Source organism: Podarcis melisellensis, assembly GCF_964234715.1.
Source record: "Podarcis melisellensis genome assembly, chromosome: 7".
Taxonomy (NCBI): domain Eukaryota; kingdom Metazoa; phylum Chordata; class Lepidosauria; order Squamata; family Lacertidae; genus Podarcis; species Podarcis melisellensis.
This window is the reverse complement of record NC_138539.1, coordinates 48,723,506-48,745,441: the sequence shown is the minus strand read 5'-3', so window position 1 is coordinate 48,745,441 and position 21,936 is coordinate 48,723,506. Positions and strand designations below refer to the sequence as shown.

Sequence of the window (21,936 nt, the reverse complement as noted above, 5' to 3'; positions counted from 1 at the left end):
GTATGAAATATTGATTGAGAGAGAACCTGTTATATGCCAGTAAGCAAAGTGTTACATTGATTTTCAACCATGGAGGACGCCATGGAGGACGTTGCAGACAGCTGGGTTGGCGCCTGTTACACAAACCTTGAGGCAGAGCCTAGAACTTTCAACTGGAGGAGCAGCTGTCCCCTGACTCACAGAGTTGAGGCTTGTTTTTTTCATCCAGATTTATATTCCTACTGAACTGGTCTGGAAGTCAGGGAGCAGCTCCTCCTGCTGTTGAATGTTCATGGGGCTCTGACTGTTTCTGTAGGAGGTGTCAACCCAATAGTCTGCGCTGCCCTCCAACATCCCTAGTGAGTAGAAGTTCACTAAGTAAGAGACTTCAATTTTCTAAGAGTGAAGTAATATATCTGTTAGTCATGGGCTATCCAAGAGGGTGTAAATTCTGATTTTCCTTTCCTTGTCACAGAGCTGTTTCCTCTTGTCAGTAAATGTAATTGGTCAACGAATGGATTTCTATGCTATGGTTCATGCCTTTGCGTTAATTGCTGTGTTATATCGACGCCGAAGAAAAGCCATTGCAGAGATCTGGCCAAAGTACTGCTGTTTTCTATCATGCATCATTACATTCCAGTACTTTATTTGTATTGGCATCCCACCTTCTCCTTGTATAGGTAAGGGGACTTCTTGCTTTTAGCTTTTATTTTCACAGTAACCACTGAAAAATAGCCATGGCTCAGATTAGAGCTGCATTAAGTGATATGAATTACTTCCTGTAATTGTTCTTCCTTCTACCTTCATAGATTATCCATGGAGACATCCTAATGCCAACTTCAACTCTAATATCATCAAATGGCTATACTTTCCAGATTTTATTAAGGAACCCAATCCAGTCTTTCTTGTCTGTAAGTATTCTAATAGTAGCTTGTCCTCTTGTCTCATTTCTTGTAGCACATGTTGAAATTAACATTCTGAAGCATATTGGTGCATACAAATGGATAACAGTATCTTATTGCTAAACTTGGTCATACTGCATTTTCCAAGTCTCTCAGATTGGCTTTAAATCTGAACCAGTTTTGAGTCTTTGAGAAGCACACCTACTCATTTCCAGTTCAGTCCACGGCTTATGGTATTCACCCACCTCTAATATTCAGGCACTGTATATTTACTGGCCCCTCAAGTATAGCCTGGCCTCTCCCACAACCACTCACCACCTCATAAACCCTTAGATAGGATAAACCCTTTCCTGGGAACCCTGCTAAAGAGGATAAGTTGAGTTAACAACACCTGTGTGGAACCTGAATTCAGTAGTCAAAGTTGGAGAGTATGCACCCCACATAGGTCTACATGGCTTGTATTTTAATGGTTTTCCTACTTGTGTGTGTGTTTATGTGCATTTGTGTGCTGCTGCCCTATTTAATTAGTTGTTTGTAGTCCTTATCTTTCTTATCATAGTTTTAAGTTTTTTTTAATTAATAAGGGTATGTCTAACCGAAGTTATTGGCTTGCATTTTAATTTGAGTGTCTAATTCCTGCCAGATGATTTCATGTTGCTGCTATGTGCATCCTTACAAAGGCAAACATTTGAAGATGAGAACAAGGCTGCTGTACGTATCATGGCTGGAGACAATGTGGAGATTTGCATGAATCTTGAGGCAGCTTCATTTAGCCAACACAACCCTGTCCCTGATTTCATCCATTGTCGGTAAGAACTGGATCTTGAATATTTCTAAAGGTCATACATCTTTCTAAAGATCTGGTTCATTTGTCCTCTTCCCAGACATTCAGACGAAAGGTGCTCTTTTCTTTTTATGGCTACTGAATTATGCTGTTCAAAATTGCAGAGCAACACTCATGAAATCAGACACGTAATATGTTTTCTCATATCATTATTACCCAAGATAAAAAGTTGGTGTACATTGCAACAGCAATGTAGATCAGCATGAGCAGTGGAAAATTTGCACTGTACATTAGCTGGTGCTGAAACAATCAAGGAATAGAAGCCGGTCACACAGTGTTGCATTATATCTTGAAGGAGAAATGAATATATTAAGTTTATAGGTTGTTGGAGAGAAGCACACACTAACACATTTCATATGAATGACAAGCCTATTGTATGGGATTTGTTGAATTTGATTTTGTTGCTTTCTAAAGAAAACTAGATAGTGTATAGTACACATGATATTCTCATAGAGGAAGAAACCAGAGGAAATGACAAGAGCCAGAGTTCCTGCATTAGTGTCACTGAATCATCAATTTATTGATAAATTATACTGTGCCATTTGGGAACTCATATAAGGTGTACGTCTGTTCTTTTGCCACTTGGCTCCAAAATAAAAGCTGTGCAGAAACACATTGATTATAATGATGCTCATGGAAAGACTTACCATTTTTTACTAATAAGCTTTAATGAGTTATGATAAAAGGAAAAGAGTTGTGTTATCCATGGAAAGTTTTAAAAAGGCTGTAGCTCAGTAGTAGAGTATTTGCTTGTATGCAGAAGGTCTCAGATTCTGTTCCCAAGCATCTCTAAGTAGGGCTGGGAATACCGTCCAATTGCAACCCTAGAGAGCTTCAGCCTGTCAATGTAGACGATACTGAGTTAAGTGAAGCAATTCATCTGACTCAGTATAAGGCAGCTTCCTGTGTTTCCGTAAAGAAGACAGTGACTTGAGTACTTTTAACTGCTTTGAGGTTTTATTGCAGTCAAGCAGTATATAGATCTTGTGAAATAAATACTTAGTTTTCCTTCCACAAATAGGAGGGCTCCTTTTGCTTGGAGAAAGGACTCTGATCTAGGGGAGGCTTCAGCTGGTGAAAGTCAGGCAGGCAATTTTCAATGATTTCCCTTCCTTCTGCAGCCTAGCACCACCTCCCATGCTGTTCCTGATTTTTAGGGAGGACAGGGGCTGCAGTGGCAAAAAAATCTGCCCTACCTGCCCCCACACTTTCCTCCAGTAGGAGCATCCTGAGAGCAGACTTTGGGCAATAGGCAGTTAGGATCCAAGCCAGTCAAGATTTGCCACCATAGTATGATGCCGAATTTCTTTACCCACACAGGTAGTCATTTCAGCAAAATGAAAGGCATCCCACACAGTTGACAAGAGCAAGTAGCTTGTTTGTTCTCTCTCTCTCTCTCTCTCTCTCTCTCTCTCTCTCTCTCTCTCTTTCACACACACACACTCAGACACACACACACAAACCCTATGAATGGAACAAATAGATGCTTAACATTTTCCACTCCTGTATTCTCTTGTTGCAGATCTTACCTAGATATGGGTAAAGTGATAACATTCAGTTACCTCTTCTGGTTTGTCCTAACCATCATCTTCATAACAGGAACCACTCGGATCAGTATATTTTGTATGGGCTACTTGGTAGCTTGTTTCTATTTCCTGCTCTTTGGAGGAGATTTGCTACTCAAGCCTATCAGAAGCATTCTTCGCTATTGGGATTGGCTGATAGCATATAATGTCTTTGTGATTACAATGAAAAACATATTGTCGGTAAGTGTCTCATTATTAAGTCCAAACCCTATTAATATTTACCTCTGGATTGGAGGCACTGTTTTTCTAGCCCTTTGTGGTTTCAGCAGGAGAAATATATACCAGTAAATAAAAAATCAAATCAAAGAAATGTATTCAGTATTTAGATATTGTTTTAAATACTGCTATAAACACTGTTCTTATTTGCCACAGCCAGAACAGAAGAGCTCTTATTAGGGGCTGTCGATGCACTGCAGCATTTTGTTGCAAGGATCCCACTTGCTCCCAGATATTTACCATACAAGATAGTAGAGGTCAGCTATGCACTGTATGTGCCTTCAATGGGCACTATTTCATGCAAAGGAGAGAAGGGAAAGCTTGTAGAATGGACCATGGAGTGAGGTTTGATTAATTAAAAAAAAAATCTTAGTTTTATCTTACTTTTATATCAGAGAAAAAATAAGTGGTAAACTATTGCAGTGGAAAACCCTAGTAAAACAATTATAGGTAAAGGTAAAGGCACCCCTGACCGTTAGGTCCAGTCGTGGACAACTCTAGGGTTGCGGCGCTCATCTTGCTCTATAGGCTGAGGGAGCCAGCGTTTGTCCGCAGACAGTTTCCAGGTCATGTGGCCAGCATGACTAAGCTGCTTCTGGCAAACCAGAGCAGTGCACGGAAAGACCGTTTACCTTCCCACCAGAGCAGTACCTATTTATCTACTTGCACTTGACATGCTTTCGAACTGCTAGGTGGGCAGGAGCTGCTTTTCAAGGAAGACTATCCCTGGAGAAATATCATTCAATCTCCTTTTCAGTGGGGAGGGTGGGGGGGAGGCGCTTTCTTTAGCTTTACATTGAGCAATCTAGCAGTGGGCTAGACTAATGGACTTTCACTTTAATTGTAACATTGTTTTTGTTTTGTCGTCCTGAGATTTAATATATCCATCTATGTATTGCAGATAGGCGCATGTGGCTACATCGAGTCATTAATTCAGAACAGTTGTTGGGTGATTCAGACATTTAGCCTGGCCTGTACAGTTAAGGGTTACAAAATTCGTAAGTATAGAGATCAAAATTCCTTTGCAATAATCTTAAAGTCTTACTGAAACTTAAATAGCTTTTAAGTAGCTATTATTTCAAAAGCAGTTGCCATTTATTTTGTTTTTCCTTTGTTGCTTTGATGTTGAGAAATGAATATCTGAATACATTAAGCATAGATATAATTCAACTTCTTAAATTAAAATGGATAGAATTGGAGTTTTTTGGAAACTATAATGAGAAACATTTGATGGGAAATGCCTTTTTTCTTAAAAGATAGCACAATGGTAGTATATATCACAATAGTGATCTTCTCCACTTACAATAAGATGGCTATAGTTCATTGTATTTTTTGGTAGTAGTACTTATGAAGCAGAAGATTGTACCAAAGCCAATATGTGTTGGTGATGTTTGCTAGGGTCAGATCTCTAGATTCCCTACTTGTTTTACCAACTGTCTATACTCCCCATTATTCCTGTGGCATCTTAGGTGGCATTCTACATTTCATTCTTTTTTTCTGCATCTTGTTTTGATTGCTGCATAACGCTTTTAGTTTTGCATGCTGTTGTTCCTTTCACAAAATACTGATCAATTCAGTATAACTAGAGTTGCTAGTCTTACAGCCACCATAGATGGCTGCTGGCCGCATAAATATCAGTGTGTACATGAACTGGTGAGGAATAAAGCAGAAAAATAAGTGTTTTAGCCACAAATGCCTTGAAACCTAAAGGGTTTAAAATGTAGGGGAACATTAAGAAGAAAATTTCCTTCTTCCTACACACCTCTGTGAAGTATACTTATTGGGTAGCGTATAAATTTTACAACACATCATAAATGATAAAGTTTTCTAGGTGGTTTACAATATTAATAAAACAATAAAATATTATACAGGTAACATCACTATAATAACTACTAGTCAGTGACTCCAAGAAATAAATTCCACAAATTTTAGAATGAAAAGTGTTGTATATCCGACTAAGTTCTACTCAGAATAGTAGACACATTGAAATTAATGAAGCTAAGTTAGTCATATCCATTAACTTCAATGGGTCTACTCTGATTAGGACTATCACTGGATGCAGCCCTAAGAGTTTAAAAGGCATGGGACATTTTTAAAAAAGTGATTACTTAGTTCTGAAAACTGAGTGGGTGCCAGGCTAGCCTCTCTATAGCCCCAAAGACTTTTTACCCAATAACCATCTGCTACACCTCACTTGGGGAAACCTGGAGAAGGGAAGAAATCGAGCCCAAGTTTTCTTTGGCCATTTTGCACCCTTTAACCTTTTAAGAACAAATATTGCAGAATATAATACAATACTGCTTACTATTCAGGAATTTTGTTTACTCTCATCAGCTTTAGATAAAAATCCAGACTGCAAACTACCCAGTGGGGAGGCTGGAATCATTTGGGATAGCATTTGTTTTGCCTTTCTCCTGCTGCAAAGAAGAGTCTTCATGAGTTACTACTTCCTTCATGTGGTTGCAGATATTAAAGCTTCACAGATTCTGGCATCAAGGTAAACTGAAGCATTTTGTTTAAATCTTTATATAGATCCATATACTATAGCAACTCTAGCTACATTCTGGGGCAAGCTGTCTGGCCTGCATCTTACTAGAAAGCAGTGAAAATAATTGTGCATGCATAAATGGAACTCGGACTTTTTGGCTCCCAAATCCCAGAAGTGATTGTTCCGGTTTGCGAACATTCTTTTGGAACCCAAACATCCGAGAGGGCTTCCATGACTTCTGGTTGGCTGCAGGATCTTCCTGCAGCCAACCAGAAGCCGCAATTTGGTTTTTGAACATCTTGGAAGTCTAATGGACTGCTGGAACGGATTCTGTTTGATTTCCAAGGTATGGCTGTACTTGAGTTCTCCCCACCCCCACCCCCTTGCTCTTCTCCCTTGTAGCCAAGAGAGAAGCTTTTGCTTCTATTTTAAGTCAACTGGTCTGGATCCAGAATTGTGGTTAACAATAACTGTGATTAGGTTTTTTGGTTTTTTAAAACACTTTCAGAAACCATGGGGTTTTCATAATTAATTACAGTTCATTTGGCTATAAGAAGTTGGCTTTTTTAAAAAAGTTAACTATACTGTAGTTAGTTAACCTCTGATTGCTACTTCAGACACATGATAAACTGAAGTTAGCCAAAAGCAAAAAAAAACTTCTGAATGCTTCCTCTCAGCTGCGTGCAAGAAAGAGGATAGGGGAAGGGAGGGCTGTGAGGCTCCCTACAGCTCACGCACGACATGCTGAACTATGACATGTGAACACAGATGCTATATACATGTTTTGTTTTGTGTTGCATTGCTTTGACCCACATTTGGGGAACTGGTGAATTGTTTTCTTTTTTACAGAGGTGCTGAACTTTTCCAGGCCACAATTGTGAAAGCTGTAAAGGCAAGAATTGAGGAAGAGAAAAAATCAATGGATCAGCTGAAAAGACAGTATGCCTTTCTTTCTTCTTAGAATCTTAGACTTGGAAAGGACCCAGGGGTCATCTAGTCCAACCCCCTGCAATGCCATTTCGCTTTTATGAGGGATTAACTATTAACTCTAGTGAATTTGCTACTAGATTAGTTGATTAGAGTATAGTACCACTTCACTAACCTTATAAAATGTACTTTAGATTTACACCGTAGGCATTTATGGCCTTAGAATGTGGTTTAAACTGCTAGTTAGTAAACTAACTCACAGCTCCCCATTTCAAGAAACTAAGCACATTTAGGTGGTAGACAAAGGAAGAATGCAAGGAAGGAAATTGATAAGCTCAGTGCTCATTCCTGGCTTGCTAAACTATGATTTGGAAACTGGGAACGTTGCATCTGACTTGGGACAGTATCTTTAACATTTTAGGGCCAAATTATGTTGTGTAAATGCATGGTTAGAACATACTTCATCTCTTTTCTTTTTCTTAAAAGTAGGAGTAATGGGGGAAGCCCAATTCAGATCACAGTAGGTCTTTATGTCCTGGTCCTGATAAGATTTCCCCTTCCCTTAAAACTGCTATTGACTTCAGGAAAGAAACTACTGGATTTTACATCGCATATAGGTGCACAAGTTGTGTTGGGTGTGGTCAGTGCACATACCCATGTCTAGGGGGCATAACTAACCCACTTCATCTTGCTAACCCCTTCATGGATTCAGCATTTACTGGTATCCAAAGCCTGAATATGACTATAGTTTAGCCCTTAAAGATGTCTTTATGTGCTCATTAGTTTACGTACCCCAACTAATGCACAACACTTCACCCCTTCCAAGGGGAAGGCCTTACATGATCCATGGAATTGGTCTCTTCTCCAGGATTGATTCCACTTTGCTCCCCATGACAAGACAAAGGGCCTGGGCAACTAGATCACCCATCTCTCAGGAGCATAAATAAGAGGCACTATGCCTTTTGCGTATGTGATGCAAATTTGAGTGTTTGCTGCAATTAAATTACACAAGCTGAGAAAATCATACAAGATAAGAGTTTTGGAAGATTAGTTTTGGTTTTGCTCTTGCTCTGGAAATGTGGGTGGCACAGGAGAAAAAAGAAATGGATCAGAAGAGGAAAACAGTGTGTAGGGGGATTGTTTAAGATAAATAACAAGAACAAACGAGTTAGTTAATGAAAAATTAATTGTGTATTGTTGCAATGAATATACAGTCTCTAGAGAACGTATGGGCATAAGGTATTTTTGTTCTGCTTATTGTTTAGGGAGACCAACCCCACTCTTCTTTTCATAATAAAATTTAGTGTTGATATGCAGATTATCAGTATAAAGAACTAGGAGGTGGCATGGTTTAAAGAACAGTCCCGGCATACACAACCCCATTGTATACAATGATACATGGCCTCTCTATATAACTAGCCTTTGTGACAAGGATTGGGGTGGGGAATAATGCAGTAAGAATACATTGTGATGGTTTTGAAAGCATTTGCACTGCATATGCACAAAGATTGTTCTGTGACTCTGACAATGTAAAATTTGCTTTTTCAGAATGGATCGTATCAAGGCCAGGCAACAAAAATATAAAAAGGGTAAAGAAAGGGTGTTGAGCATGAACCAAGAAACCTCAGATGGGCAAGCAATTGAAAAGGCTCCTGAAGAAGATGATGATGGTACTATTCCTTCAATATATCCAGTGTTGGTATTAATTGCTTGGACCTTGGCAATATCAGCAAGAATGTGTGTAGGGAACTATTATATGCAATCCAGCCATTCAAAGAAAGGGCCTGATCACAGCCTGATCTTATTCATATTTACACAGAAGTAAATCTCATTGTGTTCAATGGGACTTATTCCAAAAATATCTATGCATAGGATTGATGTCTTAGGGCACAAATGCAGCTCACTAACCCTTCCCATTTACTTTAGTGGAAGAACAACCTGAGATCTGTAGTCACATGATTGTCCCTTTCACTGAAATAAATGTGAGACAATCCAGGATTTTGGATTAGAGTACTAAAGTACAGTAGACAAACAAATTCAAAATGAATGAATTATATTTTTGGAATTCAGAAAAAAATGGTTGTTACTATTTTCAATTACCCTTATGTTTCAGTTTATATGTAATAAAATTTAATTCATTGCAGATTTATATTTGAATTCATATTTCATATTAAGTAGCTATCAAATACTGATTGTTTTTTAAAAAAACTAAATTTACTGCCCACTCCCACTGATGACACAATTCACCTCCAATTTCCCTCCCATAAATTGGGTTACATCCAATTTAGTTGTACTCAGTGTCCAACCAATGACATCAATGGGCCTGACTAATTCAGGTCCATTAATTTATAAACAGCTCTACTCTGAATAGAACTTACTTAAATACAATCCATTGTCAGTGTGTGTGTTTTTCTCTTTGCCCAGAGTTTACACAGTGATACTGCACAGTGTCTCCTCAAAGCCTTTATGGGATATATACACACACACACATACACACCCTGCCAAAAGTCTTAAATCTGTGAAATCTATTCAAATATCTTGTATCAGTATTTTTTTTAGCGGGGGGTTTACTGCACAACAAAGTACTGTGTCTCTTATTTTAAAAACAAAAAAGGCAGCCATGTTTCTGAATGTGAAATGTGAAAAGCCTCGGGGGGGGGGGGAGTTAGTATTCCCTGAATTTCTTCTAATTTGAAGTAAAATTCTAGCTTAACAGCATATAAAAATGACCATGTGCTATTGATCAGCTAATTAACAACAATAAATAAATGCCTGATTTGTGGTGGTGTTTTTCTTGAGTTTATTAGAATTGGATCAATTCTTACAAAGTGTGGAGCTACTAGAAAGAGAAAATATAAGTAGTAATGTGTTTCTCACTTTCTAAAATTAATTTTTGGACATATTTCATTTTAGGAGAAGCAGACAAAGAGAAAGCCAAGGGCAAAAAAAAGCAGTGGTGGCGGCCTTGGGTTGATCATGCTTCTAGTAGGTTTTTCAATAATTTTTAAAATACATGAATTTAACCCTTATATCCTTGACCAGAATGAAGGCATTCCCAAGACCTGTTTGTTTTATGCATGGTTTTATAATTGTGACTTGATAGTTATATGAATGCAATGGCACACAAGATAAGTAGTTTAAGTGTTGCTAAATGCTATATATTTTAATGGAATTGGTTAAAGTGCAAAGTTAAAATGTCCAAAACGTACATATGGTTTTCTGTCTTTCAACCCAGCTTTAAAATACATTTTGCCCTTCCAGCCATATATGTAGTTTCTATGCATGCATATCTATGCATCCGTGTAACTGTAGTATCTATTTGTGTATCTATGCCTATGTGTATCTATCCAGCTATCCAGATTTTGAATGTTGATTTCTGTCAAGTCACAAGTAAACTGTGCCTATAGATATACAGTTAAATATTTCTGTTTACAAAGGGCAGGATGAAAATGTAGAGACCTATCCTTTTTTCAAAGTTGCTGAAAGGAAAGTAATTATTACTGAAGACAAATTACTTTGTTTTCAGAGAAATCATTGCAAATAATGTGTTTTGAAGGTATAGCTGTTCAGAATGGACCTGGATATGGTCTCTGTTAATTCTAATTAGTTTTGATGCTACAGAATAATTGTTGAAATTAACATGGTGAGAATGACTCGGAGACTCGCAGGCTCCCAGGTTATCTTTTGCAGTGGATCAGTTGAGGCAGAAAACAGAGAATAGCACAATTCCACTGTTTTCTGCAATAATCCACTGTGTGAGACAGACCTGTAGCCATGCAACTTTTGTTAAATTATTCCAATTCTAATTCAGTATTGCCTACTCATTTTACTCTCATTATATGTTTTAGGAAATAGATGCACAGTACCTATTGCAATAATGCACGCACGTGTTGTGAACAGCACCATACAGCCAAGCCCTGAAAATGATTCCTACTCACTAGCTCTGTCTTTCTAAAACAATAGTTCAGTTTCAGGACAGTAGCTTGTGCAGTTGAATGAGCCAAGTACTTATTATAGCTCAATGTTGTAATATAGTATTCAAAGTGTCCTGTAGAGTCACATTGACTTCTAAAATGTGTTTTATCTGCATCACTATCTTTTACTTCTGTACCTCAGGGCTTCACTTCCTCCAAGGAAGGCATGGGGCTAGAAACATGCTTTCTCACACAGTTGTCTCTACCTGATAGTTTCTAAAATAACAGCAAAAATCAGTGTGGTGAGAAGAAAATAATATTGTGCTTTCCTCCTCATTGTGCTTCCACCATTCTGATTAATCTATTAAACTGATGTGAAGAATTGTTAACTTTCTTCTGGAGGAAGTGTGGGCTGTGGGTGGAGAGGTCTGATCCTCTTGAAAAAATGGCTACTGTTTTCAATTGGTTCATTACTTCACCACCATCCTAATTCATACCTGCAAGGGTGCATTATTGCAGTTTAATCATGCCACATGCCCTTCATATCTCAGCAATTAAATGTTATATAGGGTTCACTAGTGGTAATGCCAGGGCCTGTTGTTTTGAAAACACCCAAAAAAAAGCATTGATCTGCATTGCTTTCCCCCAGTATAAAGTAACTCTGTCCTGGGAGACACTATTCTGTGAGAGATTATATTAAATAATAAATTTGTATGTTGTGAACTGTCCTGAGATCTACGGATGAAGGGCAGTTTACTACTACTAATAATAATAAGAAGAAGTATAAGAAGGTATTTTAATGGGTTTTTGCCATTAGTGCTTATACCAGAGCAAATGGAGAGTGTCACTATTAGCTTTAAAGCTTATTTTTTATCATCATTATTTATACTCCACCTTTTCCCCTAATGGGAAGGTTGGTGTCTGAGGTTCAGAACTAGGGCAAGTCATCATCTCAAATAGTGGCAAGTAATATGACCTTCCATCCTGTAACTTTCTCCAGTGCAGGTAAGATAAGGGAGAATTCATAACTCTTACTTTACTCCTGCCTCAAGATAAAGTGCTATTACGAAAATGGCTTCAGTATATAATTGAGATAAAACAGAGGGTCAGGTATGATTGAACAAGAATGTTATATAATGAGGGTAAAATGTATTGCTGAATGTAATTCTATCTATTGCTAGGTAGGTTTATTATTATAACTATACTAAGGGCTTTTAATTTATTTACAGATATTATGTTAATAGCCTTCTCTGGCAAATGTAATGCTGGCTTTTATGTTATCTTGCTTATTATTTTTCTTTTCATGTCCTTTGTTTCTCTTGTTTGATCAAGTTAGGCCTGTTAGCTTATTTGAAGTTTTTAAAAACTGTGCTTCTGTTCAAGGATATAAGGCCCAGTTCATTCACATCACATCTTGAACATATGGAGGCCTCTGAACTGTTTTAAATCCACAGGGAAAAATCAATGTGTAGTTATGATCATTCATCCGTGCTGTTTCTATTTTCTCTGTTTAAACTTGAAGAATATAGTAAAAGAAAAGCAAATGCTATGGGATGCCTGAACACTTCTAACAGCATTATATTTTGATTTTGATTTTCCTTCAGTGATACAATTTTTAATTTAGCTTACTCCCTGGATACCCAATAGAATTAGGATTTCTCAAACTGGCAAAATGGAAACTTTTTTTTTCTTTTTAAGAATAATACTGCACATTTTTAGTAATACCTTGCCAACTCTTTTTGCATTGTATCTGTCCGGTTTCTTCTTACAATATTTTTTTATATTTTCCCTGTGAAAACGTACACTTATTCTTTTTTCGTGCCTGCAAACACCAAATGATTTTCCTGCCACAAATTCTCTTTATCTCTTTCTTTCTCTCCACTTCTACCTGTCCTTCATTGAGTCCCACAATCACAGAATGCTTCCATGTATTTTTGTGGTGGCTCGGGATAGAGCTAATGAGGGATCTCCCGGCCTCCTGCAAGAAATAAAAAAAAAACCCAAATATTTTATTTTGCTTAGTGGTCAGAAGTGGAGATTATTATTTGTTTGAGACGGACAGTGAAGAAGAGGAAGATGAAGAAAAAGAAGAAGAGGAAGAAGCTCCAAAAAGATCTGCATTCCAGGTACTGTGTTTTGCGTATGCTGTGCATTCCTACAAAGGTATGATAACATGCTAATTTGAACTTGCTTGCTTATACTGTTGTCACATTTCTGCAATGTAAGAATGATACTGGAGATGGATTTTCATTCACTTGCACCTGTAGCATGTTTTTTTTAAAAAATAAAGCTTCATATCCTGAACTCTATTTTTCTGATGTTGCATTGGAGACAAGTGAATAAAACATCTTTCCACAGGCGTTGCTTGATATTGCTTAGAAGCTTGTCTGTTTTGGAAGTCAACAATCTATTTATTGTAATAAAAACTGTGTTTTATATATAGTGATGTTGTCCCAACAAGTAATTTTTTCCCCAGTGTAATAGTCAAATGGGGGTCATGAGGTAATCAAAAGAAATTTATATCGTAGGTAGAGAAAGGTAAGTATTTAGCTGCATCCGGCAACTTGATTCATGCATGCATATCCTGATTCAGAGTGAAGCATCTTGGTGTTCCTTTAGTTCCTCTGGATTAAGACAATAGAAGTGAATCTGATTTAATGTTATATTATTGTGGGTTTCCTTTCTTCGGAGTGCTGCTATAAACATGTACACGTAGAAAAACAATGTCACAATTATTAAGTTCTTTCACAATGATGCAACTACCCATCAGTAATTATAGCCATGAGTTATATATCAGATTTTTCAACTCACATAGTATATTGAGCTGTCTGAATCCCTCTGCCTTACAATGAGGTATCTACAAGATTGCAACTTCATTCTTTATGAGGCTTGTACATAAATGAGCAGAAACATTCTTTTCAAAAGCATACCACCTCAAGTAGCTCCCATACAATGCTGTCATATACAGAAAGTACGGGTTTTACCAAAGTTTTATGTTGAATCATATTGATTTGTTTATATTCCTAAGATCTAGGTGCAAAAATAGATTTCCACATGAACTTCAGAGACTAGATAGTGGCTGGTTTATATGCCATGGTAAGCCAAACTGTAGCTTACCAGGCGTATGTGAACATGCTGGCTCCCAGAGAGGAGCTTGCACCCACGTTGCTCCTCCCCAGTCCTTTTAGCTCGGCAGAGAAATGTTTGACTTACTGTGCCATCAAACTCAGGATTGTATTTAAGCTCTCTCCTTTGGGTCTGTAGCCCAAAAAAACTTTTAACTTAGCTGTCATGCTACACCAAACTAAAAAGACAGAGAGGTTTGCACTGAGACCTAGTTTGGCCCAGTGTCATTTGTGAACAAGGTCAGTGTCTTCTTTGTTCTACCATAGATGTCAATCTGGTTGTTGCAAATGTGTTGCAAATAAGTTCTGTATTTGGAATCTAAAAATGGTGTCAAGATTTTCTGTTTATGTTTATCTTTCCTGGTGTCTTCTGTTTGGGAATCGTTGATTTTAGTCCTTGCGTCAGTGTTTTGTAGCATATACGTTTGTGGTGAAAGACATCAATTGATAATCCAAGCAGCAAAATTATTATAAAAATGTTTTTGGTGGCATAAATATTATGTTTTCATAAGAACAGCAGTAGGGGTAGGGATGGGAATCTGTAATTACTACTGTGTCATGTACTAAAAATTAACTTTCACTTAGAATGTGTCTGCTAATAAACATAACTAATTAGTATTTTAACATGTGTAGTTAATAACTGTTATACTAATATTTTATCACTAGTCCACTATTAAGTTGATTATTAACAGTTCACATTCATGAGCCCATGGTAAATTAATGTTTCTAATAGTGTCATGCAATATATTTCTTATAACAATAACAGTTATGTTTTCACTAATTTGTCTTGCTTTGTCCTTCTTTATAGAGAGCTATTGCGAAATTTGCTTCTGCCATTTTAGCCTTGCCAAAGTCTATTATTAAACTGCCCAAAACTATTCTTCAGTATTTAATCAGAGCTGCAAAGGTATTTGATGTTCCATACCATGTAGAATGTGATCTCATCCCATACTATTATGGCATAGGGTATCCCTTTTCTGCATTTTCCCTCTTTATATGAACTTTGTGAGGACTTAATGAGAGTCAAGCATTTGGTATGTATAAGATTTAAAAAAACTAAATCATACAAGGAAATATAACTCATTTTAACGGTGATCCCAGAGAGAAAATGCAGACACATCTTGGCATAATCTTGGCATTTCTGCCTAAGCTGTGTTGAGAGGATTCCATGGGTTGCATGCATTTATAGGTAGTGGGTCAAATGCTGATCCTGTTTAAATTGCTGAATTGTTAAAAAAAAGAGAGAGCAGGATTTCCTCCGGCATTGTAATCTTTCTCAGAAAGCTGGTAAAACCTTAAGATATTACAGCTGAGGATGCTTACCCTTCACACTTCCTGTCCATGTGCATCATCATTCTGGTATGAGTAATCCATTAGCCTGTCTTGGGACTTCCTTTAGTAGTATTTGTGATGCTGTGCATAATGTATACAGTATGTCACTTATGTGCAAGAAGCACTAAAAACATTTTGGATTCACTATAACAGTTCAAATCCAATGAGCTTGCTTGTAGGCTTTAGTGCTGAAATACAGAGCAGGAAGAAGTTACTGTACCTTAATGTTTAAATTTAACTGTTGAAATATAAAAGTAACATTTCTTTTAAACATTTTCATTACTAGTTGCAACTAGTCCTCAAAACTATCTACAGTAACAAATCTCAGAATCAATTGAAGAAATGCTTGGGATTTCTGTAGCAACTGAACTGCACCAGATGCAATGAATATTGATATTCAAAATTATATTTCTCCATATTTGTTTTCACTAGAGCAATGTTTGGCAAAATTTATGAATTTTAATTATTTATTATCAGCTTTTTATTCTGCCCTCACATGAACTCCATGAATCTCAAACTTTAGCTATTGGTTTGGATTCAAAGAATCATGAGCAGCAAAGCAGCCCATTCTGTTCACTGAATGGTATTTTCCTGCCTGATCTGCTTCAGTACAGCCCCTACTAGTCCCCAAAAGTCAATTACGAAGATCAGGGAACCCACAGGAATGGTGTGGGTGATGCCACAAAGGCTGCAGATAGGGGAAGAAATCGTCTTGCATCTTGAATCTGACTTACATGAGCAGGTTATCCTGATTGCAAAAGACATCTCTGGATCCAGGCATTAATATATTTTAGTATAGCAATAACAGCTGTATAATGCATTACTTATTACCATAAACCAAGTTAGTGCCTCAAACAGAAAGGAGACAGGCACTCTCCCCACCATCTGTTAGTAACCTCCCATATTCACTGATAAAAAGCAGGTGGCTTAATGTTTTACAGATAATATCTTAATAAAGTACCAAGGTGATTTCTGTACATCAGAACCGTGAGAAACAAATGAAATAAAAGCATTTCCAATAATGGCCCATTCCAGCTTCCCTGAGACAGTTTGTGCATGCTTGTGTTGGTAGTGGTAACACTTTGAATCTATCTGTTTCTCTCTCCCCTGCCCTTTGCATGTGTATGTTTGCTTGTTCCTTGGCTGTAGCTATTCTTTAATTAATGAAATGCATCAATGATGCAGTGCCAGCAAAACATGGTTTTCATTTTGTGATGAAAATCATACAGACAAAATCACAACATCTTTTGTCTCAAACTGCTATCATACAGTACATTTTTGTTCTTTTCAGCCATATCTTTGGGTGTTGGGGGGAAATGCACAATATTTGACGGTATAGCATTATGAATTCTCATGTGTTCCTACTTTAAAAGATGCCATCAACCAATTTGCTAAGAGAGAGTGAAACATTTTACAAACAATGGATAAAGTCTAATGTTCTTATTGTATTGGAATACTGATTATTATTTGAGGCTAGTTGCAGGAAATGGTTCATATGTAAATTATATTTGCATTTCCGGAGTTCAGAACATAGCTTTTATGGATTCATATGAAACTCACATGAATCCATCGTTCTATTCAAATGTTTTAGTTTGTTTAGCAAACAAAAATAGCACAAAAAATCTCAAACTTTCATTGAAATGTTTGGATAGCAATTAAGAATGTTTGCTTAAACTCACAAACCTACATTTTTTCATCAAATATATATTGCATTCCTATTTACTTACTGAGGAGCTTGGAATAAATTGGTTTTTCCCTCCAGTTCGTTTATCAGGCCTGGATTACTGATCCTAAAACTGCCCTCCGACAGAGGCGCAAAGAGAAAAAAAAGTTTGGGAAAGAAAGGAGACAAAGGCGGAAAGGATCTGGGGAAGGTATGTATGCATCTGTAATTTTGTCAGTTATTTCTTGTAAACACAAATCTTTCCTCTGTTTATTGGGTGAAGGGACAACAGTTCAGTGATTCAGCTACACGTCTTGCATGGGGAAGGTCCCAGGTAAATTCCATAACATCTGCAGTCACAAAAGAACCAGATAGTGGGTAATGGAAAAGACCTCTATCTGAGTAGCCATATTAGCACAACAATTACCCTTTCACATGTGGCAGGAGAAAGGAGATAGAGATTTATTTTTACCTAGTTCCTCCTTGCTGGCTTACTACTATAGGCAGATATAATAGGCAAAACATTGGTCCAGTTCAGACGCAATCATTTCAGTTCATCAAACCATGCTTTCTTGGACCAGGAACAAGGTGTTTGCTTGCATACTCTCCCTTCCCTTAACTCAGTACCTCCTAATTTGTTGAACAAGTTTCACCTGAAGTCCAAACGAAAAATCTTGTTCGAGTTACTGCTACAAGCCAGGACATCAGAGTGGAGATATTAGGGATGAGATGCACCTCACATGACCCTTCAGTGCGAGCTCTGCATGAGGGTTCCCATTTCCAGAAAAGGGCTTCTGCCCCTGCACCAATGGGGTCTTAAAGGTGTTTGATGACCATTTCTAAAGACCACATAGACTGTTGCTAACGCCAGCCTCTTAGGTAGCCCCGGTCAAATACTCCCACAACAGCTACTATGGGCAATCTGCCCTCTGAACTCCGAAACTGCTCTGGTTGCACTTCTGGCTGCTTGGACAGTTTAGTCAACTTTAAAAACTTGCTTGTGTAACTTTCTTCTGGTAAGACCTTTACACAGGGCAGCCTCTCCTACTAACTCAATCACCAGGCAAGTATGAATAAGGCTGGTTAGCACAGACATATAAAGGTTATAAAATGAGAATTCCCTGGATGTCAATATCCAGATTTGGGGCAAGTACTCTTTTGTGAGAGAGCCCCAGCAGAGATTTAAAATCACAAAATATTCAGCAAGGTAAAGCATGGAAATATAGGCTGCTAAACCTTTAAAATATGCCCTTCTAGGTGCCTTCCAAACTTCCCATTTTCCCTTAGCATAGAAAAAGACCACACATTTGGTAAGCAAAAAATTGTTTACTTACAAACTCTCCAAAGGTCACATCCATATGCTTTTTCCATACAACAATCAGAAAACACAGGCAGTGAAACTTGACTTAGTTACAGGGGTGAAAGTTCCTAAATTATTGATATAGGAACACAAGAAAGGCATGTTAGAAACATGTGGCTCAGCTGCAGCAACTAGCTTAGCCAGTTTAGCCTTTTCACATGCTGAGCTTAGGTAAACTGAGGTACAACAATGGGCTAGATTACCTTTCTTCCAAAGTAAGGGGGAGTGACATGGCTACGCCTGGCAGGAAAGCTTACTCTATGGCATCAACCCCTTCATGCATTAATTAATCTTAAGCATATTGGTTATAATGGGACGCAGGTGGCGCTGTGGGTTAAAGCCTCAGCGCCTAGGGCTTGCCGATCGAAAGGTCGGCGGTTCGAATCCCTGCGGCGGGGTGCGCTCCCGCTGCTCGGTCCCAGCGCCTGCCAACCTAGCAGTTCAAAAGCACCTCCGGGTGCAAGTAGATAAATAGGGACCGCTTACCAGCGGGAAGGTAAACGGCGTTTCCGTGTGCGGCTCTGGCTCGCCAGAGCAGCGATGTCACGCTGGCCACGTGACCCGGAAGTGTCTCCGGACAGCGCTGGCCCCTGGCCTCTTGAGTGAGATGGGTGCACAACCCCAGAGTCTGTCAAGACTGGCCCGTACGGGCAGGGGTACCTTTACCTTTACCTTTATATTGGTTATATGAGTTTGGTTATCCCACAAATAACAAAGTATTAATATTCAGACCTCAGCTTTCCATTCATTTTCCCCCAGTCTTGTCCTCATACTTACTTCACCCATTATCTCTTCAACTTCACAACAGACCATTTTCAACTCTCTTCCTGACAGTTAACTCCCCAATGACAAGAATCTCCACACAGAGTCTGCTGTCCCACACAAATCACGATGAATTAACCTTATCCAGGTCCCGCCTAATAAATTCTGGAAGTTACAGTCTCTTTCCTTCACAGTCACCAAACAGCTACTGCTAAATGTGCTTGTAACATAGTAACAGGGCAAGGCTTCAAGCCTTGACAGTTACAAAGAAATCACTGAATACTTTCTCTCCTTCAAACACAATTACTGTTGCAGGGAAAGATATAGTGGAGGGTGACAGGAAAATGGGTTATTTTTAATTTTGGAAGGAGAGAGGTGGTAAAGAATAAATCCAAATGCTAGTTGGCCAGCAATATTAAGGTGCTGAAGTCCACATTACTGTCTCAATTAAAGCAGAATAAAATCACTCATGGGCTATATCTCCAGTTAATTTGAATATAATTATTAGAGAGCACTGTATAATTTGAGGTTACTAAGCTGCAGCTCACTATATATTTCCATCATTTTTGGTTGAATAATTCAGATCTGTGAAAAACTTTTGCTCATTTCTTTAATATTGATTTGTCAGTTGGTATAGATGTGGAGTGTGAAGAAAGAGAGGAACCTGTCAAAAAGAAGTCCTCAGACGGACCCGGTAAGCAAAGATGCAAGAAAGGTATTCTTTTATTTTCTGATTAGACAGTACAACAGTGTGTTAAATAAAGGCAAGCCAACAAATCCTATGTCTGGTGTGCTGTATAATTTCTTTACAATTCTATATCAACATTCACCACTCTCCTAGCACAAGTGATACTAATAAAGCCGGAAAGACTCAGAGGTCAGCAAACAATTACACTGACTGGTAATGAAACAGAATAATTCTGGTTCAAATGATTGGCCAATAATTCGGCTCCTTAAACTAGAAATGCCAGAAAAAGTGCTATCTTGTATAAGTTTACTCAAAAGAAAGTGGTAGGAAGGTCAACAGAGCTAACTTTCATGTAATTGAATAGAGGTAGCAGTCAGAGAGCAACAATGATTCCTTAGGGGCTAGATTTTCTTCATTCATTCAAAAATATTTCTTACTGTGATGGTTGCTTATGTACTAAATCTCTCTTTTTTCTTTCTTGTTTCCTGCCCCCAGATAACATTATCAAAAGAATATATAATATTTTGAAGTTTACCTGGGTTCTGTTTCTGGCAACAATAGACAGTTTTACAGCTTGGCTCAATTCGATTTCGAGAGAGCACATTGATATTTCCACTGTGCTAAGAATCGAGAGGTGCATGCTTACTAGAGAAATCAAAAAGGTAATAGGATATGCTCATATCATGTAGTTGATGCCATTAGGAAGGCTTGGAATTCAGGCCCACCTTGGCCAAAACTATTGTTTCTAGATACTTGTCAGGAGCCGGAGTCAGGTGTAGATCAGCAATTAAAAAACCACTGGTGTCAGTGAAGTTAACTCTTTATTCAAGAAACCAAAACAACACAGGATAAGCGATCCCAGCCACTCTTCCCAGTAGGTCTTGCCCCAATGAGGCAGTTGTGAGGAACTGAAGATTCCCACCTCCCCACAGCTGCCTAAGTCCTCTGTTCTCCAAGGTTTCTTTTTCAAGCAATCAGATACTGCATCTGCACACAACCCATCTCTCCTCTGCTCTTTACATTTCTCTGTGTGTTCTGGGAGACCAAGTGGGGGGGGGGGAGCAGGTCACAGGAGGAGAGGGAGGCTCCCTGGATTCTTCAGCAGCCTGCCTCATCTGTCTCCTGGCCCTGCTCCTCTCCAGCCTCTGAATCAGGACTGCTCTCTGCCACAGCCTCATCCTGCTCACCTGTTGCCTCTTCAGCTTCTGACACCTCCTCCTCCCAGTCTATTCCCTCTTCTCCCTCTGACCACACATCATCATCACCCCACCACCAGTCCCCTGGCTCAGCCTCCTTCCCCTGGGGTTCCCTGGGGGGTTCCCATCTGGCGCCTCCCACCATTCCTCTGCATCCAGCCAGTCCTTGACAATATTTGTAGGAGCAGGTTTAGATTTTAGCAACCGTGGCTTTTCCTTATTTTTAAATGTTTTGGATGCATGGTGTATATTAACAAAGACCTGCTAATTTTAGCTTATTGCTATAATTGAGGATGGAAGAAACCTAATGAATAGCCTGGCAAGGGAGAAAGAATGAAACACTTCTATGGTATAGTTCTGAGAGACTCCTCAATTTTTGATATGCTGCACAATTCTCACTAGTTTGCACCAGATAATCGCCAATCTCAAAGATTGTTGGCAGACCCTACTTAGACTTCTAAATTCTATCCCTTCCTTTTTAGGGGAATGTTCCAACTCGAGAGAGCATCCATATGTATTATCAGAACCATATAATGAAACTTTCTAGGGAATCAGGACTGGATGAAATTTATGAACCTGGACAGGCTGAGAGGACAGAAAGTCTAGAATCAGCAGTATCTCGTGACAGCGAATCCAGGTATTTTGTTTTAAATAAGCAGTAATTCAACCAATGCATATAGGATGATATCCAACATTATTCAGATGGAGGGCCAATGGATTTCCTATTCTTCTGTGCCTCCCACCCCATTCCCAAGTCTGCGCCAGATGGTCCGACCAGATTTTGGAAGAGCACAGAGATGGCATGGTCGGTAGAGAGGAGAGAAAGAAGAAGTCCTGTTTTTCTAAAAGAAGTCTAACCTAGTGGGAGGCCACAAGTAACTTATCTTCTATGGGTGATAATATGTGACAAGGGTAGTATAAGCAGCACCTCTGTTTGAGCTATTTTCCTCATGT

At 38.6% G+C, this 21,936-nt stretch overlaps 1 protein-coding gene and 1 long non-coding RNA gene across 8 annotated transcripts in view; one reads left to right on the top strand and one right to left on the bottom strand.

Annotated features, from left to right (window-relative positions):
- PIEZO2 (piezo type mechanosensitive ion channel component 2) overlaps positions 1–21,936 on the top strand; it is a 203,334-nt gene that overhangs the window by 158,777 nt on the left and 22,621 nt on the right. For 3 of the 5 annotated variants that reach the window (XM_081917965.1, XM_081917967.1, XM_081917964.1), the window contains 15 exons: positions 455–659; positions 789–890; positions 1,525–1,690; positions 3,248–3,491; positions 4,429–4,525; positions 5,862–6,024; positions 6,865–6,954; positions 8,491–8,612; positions 9,856–9,927; positions 12,879–12,982; positions 14,790–14,888; positions 17,076–17,187; positions 19,727–19,792; positions 20,282–20,448; positions 21,465–21,619. In XM_081917965.1, coding sequence (XP_081774091.1) covers positions 455–659; positions 789–890; positions 1,525–1,690; positions 3,248–3,491; positions 4,429–4,525; positions 5,862–6,024; positions 6,865–6,954; positions 8,491–8,612; positions 9,856–9,927; positions 12,879–12,982; positions 14,790–14,888; positions 17,076–17,187; positions 19,727–19,792; positions 20,282–20,448; positions 21,465–21,619 — 1,964 coding nt within the window. The remainder of the gene's footprint in view (positions 1–454; positions 660–788; positions 891–1,524; positions 1,691–3,247; positions 3,492–4,428; positions 4,526–5,861; positions 6,025–6,864; positions 6,955–8,490; positions 8,613–9,855; positions 9,928–12,878; positions 12,983–14,789; positions 14,889–17,075; positions 17,188–19,726; positions 19,793–20,281; positions 20,449–21,464; positions 21,620–21,936) is intronic. The other 2 variants (XM_081917968.1, XM_081917966.1) reach the window with 1 other exon arrangement.
- On the bottom strand, positions 13,033–17,178 carry LOC309373704. 3 transcript variants are annotated; one of them, XR_014170136.1, is made up of 3 exons: positions 17,041–17,178; positions 15,305–15,501; positions 13,033–13,552 (listed from the first exon to the last, which is right to left on the bottom strand). It is a non-coding gene; the product is annotated as an uncharacterized lncRNA (long non-coding RNA). The 3 variants fall into 3 exon arrangements; XR_014170137.1 differs by having other exon boundaries at positions 13,033–13,480; XR_014170138.1 differs by lacking the exon at positions 13,033–13,552 and adding an exon at positions 13,717–13,744.